This window comes from Beta vulgaris, chromosome 9, assembly GCF_026745355.1.
Source record: "Beta vulgaris subsp. vulgaris cultivar EL10 chromosome 9, EL10.2, whole genome shotgun sequence".
Lineage (NCBI taxonomy): Eukaryota > Viridiplantae > Streptophyta > Magnoliopsida > Caryophyllales > Amaranthaceae > Beta > Beta vulgaris.
This window is the reverse complement of record NC_079210.1, coordinates 1,171,513-1,180,019: the sequence shown is the minus strand read 5'-3', so window position 1 is coordinate 1,180,019 and position 8,507 is coordinate 1,171,513. Positions and strand designations below refer to the sequence as shown.

At 36.7% G+C, this 8,507-nt stretch overlaps 1 protein-coding gene across 1 annotated transcript; it reads left to right on the top strand.

Annotated features, from left to right (window-relative positions):
* Positions 1 to 708: 708 nt before the first annotated feature.
* LOC104902571 (hypothetical protein) lies at positions 709 to 8,169 on the top strand. Its single transcript, XM_010690383.4, has 4 exons — positions 709 to 865; positions 1,302 to 1,396; positions 4,032 to 4,306; positions 6,954 to 8,169. The coding sequence occupies exons 1-4, from the start codon at positions 836 to 838 to the stop codon at positions 7,766 to 7,768; spliced, it is 1,215 nt and encodes a 404-aa protein (XP_010688685.2). The 5' UTR covers positions 709 to 835; the 3' UTR covers positions 7,769 to 8,169.
* Positions 8,170 to 8,507: the final 338 nt, after the last annotated feature.

Genomic DNA, 8,507 nt, shown 5'->3' with positions numbered 1-8,507 from the left:
TTCCTACAAAATGGAGGAAATAACTTACCTAGGCCCCCCCTAGGTAAGTGGAAAGAAATAAAATTTTCCATGTTCAACAACAAAAAAATGTACTTCCTAGAAAATGAAATTTCATGGACAATGCAAATTCAAGAAAAATTATATTTCCCAACTTCAACCAAACAACCCCTTAATCTATTTTTGCACATCATTGTTCATCAAACAAACCAGTCAAATTCAATGATGTATTCAACTTTTTTCTTTAATTGCGATTTATATATTTAGTTTATGATTTCGCGTTCATGTCCACTTTATTAGGTCTAATAAAGACTAATATGAGAGTGAACAATTCATGTCTTATCTTTTCAATTTCTTTTTTTTTTCTGAATATATCCTATATTTTTTACTAAAACTTTTCTTAATTTTTATAAACTTCTTAAAACTACAATCTAATTTTGTGTTTAGTTTTACTTCTTAATTTCAAATTTTCCTTAATTTCTCTTATTTCCTTAGAACTTCTCTTAGCTTTTTGAACTTCTTTTACTAAAAAAAAGATTTATAAAATCTTTTGAAAATAAGTAAAACCCTTGATATAATAATAAGAAAATTCCATATATTATCATTCCTCCAACTACATAAAACTACGTCTATATTAGTATTAGGCCCCGTTCTTTTGAATTGAGAGAAACTGAACGGTCTGAACTCTGAACTGATGTGATACAAACTAAAACATAAAAAGTATCCTAATTCCTAACTGAAAATAAGTCCGAAAGAATAATACACTACTAAGCTTAAAACAGTGTTGTGGAGGGCTAAGAGGTTTCTCAGACTTCCCCCAAAGGAGTGCAGACCAAAAATGGCGCTTCTGTTCCATAAATTTCAAGAGGTTCGCAGTCTTTACATTTTTGCACCCTTTTCGATGTGATTCTCTTCTACTTCATTTATTTTATCATATCTATGAATCATACATTTCTTGCAGTCAATTTTAAAATTGTAATCAACAGTTCGAAGTTTTTTTTTTCTGGGAAAAAAATGGAAGCAGTTTTGTATAGTTAACAATTGCAATTTTAGGCATGAGTAGAGATTGATAATGGTATATAGGGATTTCCAGTATTTGTTTGTGCAACAATTTCCCAGTTGCATTTTCAGTTCTTTGAAATTGTTTTATGATTTTGATCCATAAAATTTGAAAAAAAAGAAAGGATTTTTGCTAAAAGAAGTGCATTAATTAGACATTATGCTTACTATTTATAGTTTGTTTTGTAGTGATGATTGTTTTTCATTTCTGCTTGCATTTGTAAACTTGTTGATTAATTTTTCAGGCTGTAAAAAGTCTTGCTAGAAGTCCCACATTTGCTAAGGACCCAAGGCATCTTCAATTCGAAGCTGACATGAACCGGCTTTTCCTCTATACGAGGTTGGTTTGAATGTTGATGTCTTTTATTTGGTGTAAATGTGTTTGATGGCAATATGTGGAATTTTGGTATTTCTTGGTTGCTGTTTTCATGATTCTAGGATGTGATTATGGAATTCGTTCACGTGCTTACATAATGTATTTCTATGTTGCTGATGCTTTGAACTTCACTTGTGTGATCTATGGTTATCTTTCCCTAAGGAACTCGTTACTCAATGTTACCTAGTTCGCGATCTGGGAACTGGTATGGAAACGCTATCCGATACACAGTTTTGTTAAATTACCCTAGAAGTGTCTCACTTGCATCTACAAATCGTCTTTTTCAGATTGCAGTTCATGGAACTGTAATGAATTAGGTAATATTGGACCTACATATCAGCCTAGGGGAAGGATTTACCTTTAGTAAGCCATTCTTTCGTGAAGTTGGGTTGAAGAACTTGTGCTCCTATAAGGCTCGATATCTGCCTTTCTTTATCTAGTTATTGGCTGATTTACAAGTTCTTTCTTGTGATAGGCGAGATTTTTTGGGGAATTCATAAAATCATAACAAGTCTTGGTTTTACCCGAGTCCTGATGAAGTTATGACCACTTGTAACAAAGTATCTAAGAGAAGAATATAGTATAGTGTAAACTTAGTGGAACAGGGCACATAGTTTCTTGATTGTAAGAACCAGGATGGGTGTAATTACTAATTAGTGCCTCTTTGGTCTTGTGTATGTGTTTTCTTAAGACCCTTTGTCTACCTATTCACTGAGATAATGCACCATTTATCTTGAAATTGAGGTTCTTCCATATCATATCTATGAGATAGCTAATAGCAAGCATAAATCTGAAGCTATATAGCATGGATGATTACTTCATGGTGTAGGATTTAATTATAATGCATATATTATAATTTCTTCTGAGTTAAAATGAATGAATAGGGAAGGAGAGACCTTTGACAATGAAAGCAGCAGCAAACAGTGATCTTTAATAACAGAAATGTGGCTTCTTATTCTTATATGTGCAGCATGCTAGCAAAAAGCCAAATTTCTAATGACCAGTCCTGAAATTTGAGAGCTCATGTGATAAGCCACAAGTAATCATCCCACTTGTTGAAATTTACAGACTGAAACATTGCAACTGTGACTCACCTACTAGTCTACTACGGAATATAGGAACCAAAAGCTTAGTATTCTGACACATTCAGCTGCTAGGCTCATCTTCTTTTTCAATTTTGGTTAGGTGATAGTTTGTGTACATTTTGACCTCTTCAAATTCTATATACTTCCGGTTCCGGTGCAAGATTGACTATGGGTGTTTGTGGTGACAGTGTCATTTTTTGTAGCAAGTTAGGGGATTTGTCATACAAGGGAATAGGAAAGGAGATAAGAAAGGGAAATATGGAGAAGGGAATGAAGAAAGGGAATTTCTTTTTTCTGGTATCTCAAGTAAAAGAAGAGCATAGAACCCATCAAAAAAAAAAAGAGGATAAAACCCTGATTCATTCTCTATCTTTCTCCTTGAGACCTCCTTCTCCCAATAATCTTTTGCTGCTCAAATATCTCAAACCTGGCCATGGTCAACAAGTTTACAAGCCATCGTCAATTTCAGTCCATCCCAATGCCATGCAAGTCCGCTCTACACTGGGTAGTTACATCTAACTATTTGGCGGTTGAATTAGACCACCAAGATTATCTAGAACCTTGATGGCCAAATTTAACCATCAAAGGGTTGAACTTTTCATTGTTGACCATGGATGTTAAATGACAGTTATATACTCTTGCCACACTCCTCTTCTCTCGACATGTGGAAGCATTAGAGTAAGTGCTCTTTCACATGTTTTTCTAGACTTGTGGTGTTTGTGAGGATGTGGGAGGGCGGTGAAGATTAGTAATGGTGTTAAATTATGGAGGTGCGGTTGGGTTGTGGTTCCGTTAACCTAGGAGGTGGAGGTTGTTGTGGCTGCCATCGGCTGGCCATAGAGGTGGGCGTAGGTGGTGGTCGGTTGACATATATAGTGGCTGCAAGGTGGTTCTGACTATAGAGGTGGGTGATGGTTTTAGATTTTGAACATATGTAGAACAGTTTTGGGGGAATTCAAATCCCAGGGGTTGGGTGGGGAATCATGAGACTGGATTTGAGGTTTCTTCAAATTGGAAATGAGTGAAAGGGAATTACAAAATTAGCTAACCAAACACTATGGGAATTAAGAGTGTTGCTTCCCTTTCACTTACTTAATTACCCTCAGACAAATGCCCCCTTAGTATCTATTCGTTAATTGCTTTCATGGCTCTTTTACGTAACTCAAAGAACTTTATTGCTCAAGGTTTAATAATCCAAGGTATAATTCGAACTTGACAGCCCATGTCAGTTCTATGGCAGTGTTTGGAATCTTTGTGACTGTATAGATCTTAATACCATTGTTGACAATGTAGGCATAGTTAGTTTGACAATACCCAACATATTCACCTACTTCTAGATGACCTTTTTTGGGCCTAACGATTGGGTTGGTGTGAAGAGGTTGAAGGCCTACATTTATATGACTCGTTTCTCTCTTCTTAGTTTGAGCCTTTTGCTCAGTTGCATCTTCTCCATTTTCAAGGATTTGAGGCAAAAGTACCAAATGTTTTGATTATGACTTTGTTTCTACTTTCAGCTATAACCGTTTAGGAAAAGAGGCTGACGAGGCAGATGTGGATGAAATAATTGACATGGCCAGCAAAGCTTCCTTGACTGACCAACAAAAGCAAGTTCAGGAGAATATCCATTCTCAAATAAGAACCTTCTGCAAGCTTATGGATGAAATTCTTCTTCCTGTCAAGAAAATTGAGGAACAGTTTGAATCTGCAGCACAAACAATCAAGAGTCCGCCGCAAAGTGGGCTTAGATTTGCTGTTGGTCGCACTAGCAGCTCTCCCGTTAACCATCCTGGTAACAATTCTACAGGTTCTTGAATTAAATTTGTTTTTCATGAACACATGTGCTGTATCAATTTTGGTTCGTAATGGCAATATCGAGGCATAATACATGAAGAGAAGTGATCTATAAACTTTAAAATTATCTTCTGTCTATGCCCCACTTAATTGAGCCAATATCGAAAGACAAGGCTCAAGAAGCCTAAGGGGGTGTTTGGTTGAGAGAGTTTTGGGGTAAAAGAGAGGTTTGAGATGAATAGAGAGGTTTGACTAGTGCAAACCTATAGCAGGAGTGTTTAGTTGAGAGAGGATTGGATGAGAGGTTTGAACTCAAAAAGCTAATTTTGAAAAATCTACTACTAGTAGTAGCTTTTTGGAGGAGAGGTTTATGAATTTAGTTGTGTAATGACTATATCCTAAGTTGGTCAATTTTACTACCCTTTACTAAAAAATTCCCACCAATAAATTATTCCAATATCCTTATTGGTCATTTCAGCTAATAAAGTACCAATCAGCTAACAACGATCTATAAATACTTTCTCACAAACAACTAATACAACCAGCTAGTAAAACAAATAATACAACCAGCTAAAAGCTAAGAGCTAATGCAAAAGCGTAACTGCTAACAACTAACCTCTAATTGCCAAACAGGCCCTAAAGTGGACTATCAATTTGTAAGCTGAGATGAATGTAACGTCTTAAGATATTCTACTGCAAGAAAATTGCTGAAAGCCTGACCTTATGGGAGAGCAATTAGCTTTTTAAGGCATAAACAAGGATTTGATATATGATTTAGTTTAACTAGTTTCTTACATTTATTATGATTCTATTTTGCCTTTTATTTTCATCATCATTTACTATCATTTATATTCAGCATTTGTTGTTTAAAAGATACTTTGTAAATGATGAAAGAAAGGCACTTGCTTTGTTCCAAAGTTTTGTCATGCTGCCTATTATCTTATATCCCATTTGACTGCCAGACCAGTTAACATTTGTAACATACTAATTTTGTTATGTTGCCCAAATTTTCATACCTTATGAAACAGACTTTATGAGATGGAGAAAAAGTTTATGAGGACAGTCATACTGGAACATGTGTCATGGTAGTTTTCTTTGTGTTAGATGTCTTTTTCCTCTTTAGGGTGTGCTTTGAGTAGGTGAAGTCATTTAAGGGGTAACATGAGTTATATAAAGAGATTATGAATGCTGGAGGTGGTTGTTAGTATCTGCTCGAAGAGAAGACTGAAGTTATGGAGCAAAGGTCCAAAAAAGAATAATAATTAATCACCTATTCACCGCTTCCTAGGGTAATATCCTACCTCCAAATGAAATAATAGTTGATTAGGTAACTCACTGCACCTCTTCTGTTAAGCACCTCTGCACCGCTGTAATGAACTAGACTAGGGGGGGTGGGGATTTTAGTAATATACTCTAGTTAATATGTTAGCTCGGGGAATAAGGCAAGTAGACTATAAATAGAGGAGATTAGGGAGAGAAAAGATCATCAAGAAAATATTGGAGAAGTTTATTGTAGTGGTTAGTTTGGGAGTGTAACCAAGTCACTCGAAAACTTGGCATTTATCCTTTTTTTTCCTGTAATGTTCATTTCCATCAATCAAAATCATCATCTTCTTCCTTTATTTTTCTGCCCAAATCATCAGTTTATTACAACTGCCTCCACTCCACCTACTATCACCTCCTTATATAGGCCCTATTTACCCTTGAATCTTCATTCCACGCATGCCCTTACCGCCAAGGATTGAAATCGAGGTGATCGTCAGTATCCCCTTCTTTGCTCCGGTTAGTTCCTCATCTCTCAAGATATATCAAGCTGCTTACTATTTTAGCAGTTTTGAACATTCACATTATGTCACCCATATTTCTGTGTCCCCCCCCCCCCCTTTTCCCCATCCACCGAAATTTTTGTAGATGAAACCACCCTTTTGTTGCTGGTTCCAGGGTTTAGGATTAAAGTTGTGGTGATTATCAGTTTCCCCTGCTCTGCCACGCTTTTGAGATATATCAACTCGTTTACTATCTTAGTATTTATCAAAACTAATGCTACATGGCCGGGGTTTTAGTGTTTGCTCTTCAACGCCCATTTTTCTTTTTTCTAAAATGAATTACTCTCTTAGTGTCACGGAAATCTCTAGAGAACTCAGATGCTCTATACTGTCACAAGAAGTAGAGTGACACCTCTTGAAGTGTTATCAACATCTACCTTAGGGAGTTAGGGTTCTCTTAATCTAGTAATGCTCAAATGTGACAACCGAGATTCCTGCAGGGGATCTGCCATCCTCGTGGATGTTGCCTCTATGTATGGTACTTAACATCATGCGCTTATCATATTGTTTATTGGCTCTGTGGAGTTGATCTCCTTGTCTGGTGGAGCATCTTGTTCAAGGGTATTGGACCTTGGCACCTTGCAATTTTTTCTCCATCTTGTAATATATCAAAAAATTGTTCTCTGAAGTTGAAATTCTAAACAATAATGTCCTCTCAATCTATGCTATCCAAATTTTTGTTTGCTCGCTGTTGCTTACGGAGCATGCCTGGTTTTTTTTATTATAAAAATAATTTCTACTCGTATATTCTGGTGAACTGTCCATGTTTCTCTAGTTCAGTTTCAAGGTAAATTAATTATTGGGTCGTTTTCAGTACAGCTGTACCTGAGACGAAACCGCTGAAGCTAGCTGATGTAAAGGAGGCTATTAAGGATCATGTAGGTTACTCACTTGCAGTACGGTCTTCTGAAATTCCGCACAATGATGCTGGCCAGGGTCTATTTCTGGAAGGTGAGGCTGAGGTTGGTTCTGTGATAGCAATTTATCCTGGTGTGATCTACTCCCCAGCATACTACCGATATATTCCAGGATACCCAAGAGTTAACGCAAACAACTCTTATCTGATCACAAGGTATGATGGTACTGTGATAAACGCCCAGCCGTGGGGTAATGGAGATGAATTTCGTGAATTTTGGGATGGAAGGAGCTCTCCTAAAACTGCACAATCTACTGAACAAATTGTTGAAACTAGATCTGATCGGATCTGGAAAATGATCAATAAGCCTCTGGAAACACCTAGAAGTGGGATCTATGGTGAAATTTTGGAGCGCCGCAACGCACTGGCCTTCGCTCATTTTGCCAACCATCCACCAAAGGGGATGGTTCCGAATGTCATGGTTTGCCCATATGATTTTCCATTGGATGAGAAGGATATGAGAACATATATTCCAAATATTTCATTTGGAAGTGAAGAGGGAGTAAAAATGAGGAGGTTTGGTAGTTTTTGGTTCAAGTCCAGGAGTTCGGTTCATGGTGTTTCTGATTCTCCCATTCTGAAATCACTTGTTCTTGTCGCCACCGGAGCAATAAGCAATGAAGAGATCCTTCTAAGTTACAGGTTGAGCAACTCAAAGCGTCGGCCATCATGGTACGCTCCAGTTGATGAAGAAGAAGACCGAAGGAGATGGGGTTGATCATAGACAGTTACTGACGTACCATACTAAAGAACTGGAGAGATTAGGTTTCTGTGATTTCTGATGACTGCTGTTGCAGTTCCTGAAGAAGAAAAACAATTTTGAATTGGCAATTTGATCAATGAAGGGGATGAACTAAAGAATTTCATATTAGTATGCTTAGAGATTAGATTTGTTGGCTGTTATCTTTCTGAGGTAGACATTAAACATTTGGGTAAATTCTTTTCCCTTTTGATTAAATCTTTTACTGATGACTTTTCATATTCCCTTTTGAGGAAATCTTCTTACTGATGTTGCTAACAAAGTGGTGAAACAGTTTCATCAAGGTGAGAATGTAGAACCCTTTATCATGTGATTCATAAAAGTACCAAGTGAATTTAATTTATTTGTTATGAATATTAGACTGTTTGGTTGCAGGAAAGTCAATGTGTAAATTTCCTTCTGTTAAGTCTTCTTGTGAAATATTTTAAGCCATGAATTGAAAGGTATGGTTTTATATACAGCTCCAAACTCTGAACTCTTTAATATATTTAAGGTACTTTTAGGAGACCATCTTTTTGAATTAGGGACCCTGAGTCCATGAGCAAATTATATAGGTTGCATTGAAACAGTTGGATGGTGTATATATTTGCCTGATTCTGGCTAATTGCGAAACGCAAACCAAGTAGGCAACTAACGGAATCTGAAATTTCATTAGTGTCGTATTTTTGGCCCCTTTTTGTTTATCGTGATGAGAGGA

What these genes read in the sequence shown, in the direction of transcription:
- LOC104902571 (XM_010690383.4), top strand. Translation starts at nt 836, where the DNA reads ATGGCGCTTCTGTTCCATAAATTTCAAGAG. An exon ending in CGGCTTTTCCTCTATACGAG is followed by an intron (nt 1,397 to 4,031) that starts GTTGGTTTGAAT and finishes TTCTACTTTCAG; the next exon opens with CTATAACCGTTTAGGAAAAG. An exon ending in CTCTCCCGTTAACCATCCTG is followed by an intron (nt 4,307 to 6,953) that starts GTAACAATTCTA and finishes TTTTCAGTACAG; the next exon opens with CTGTACCTGAGACGAAACCG.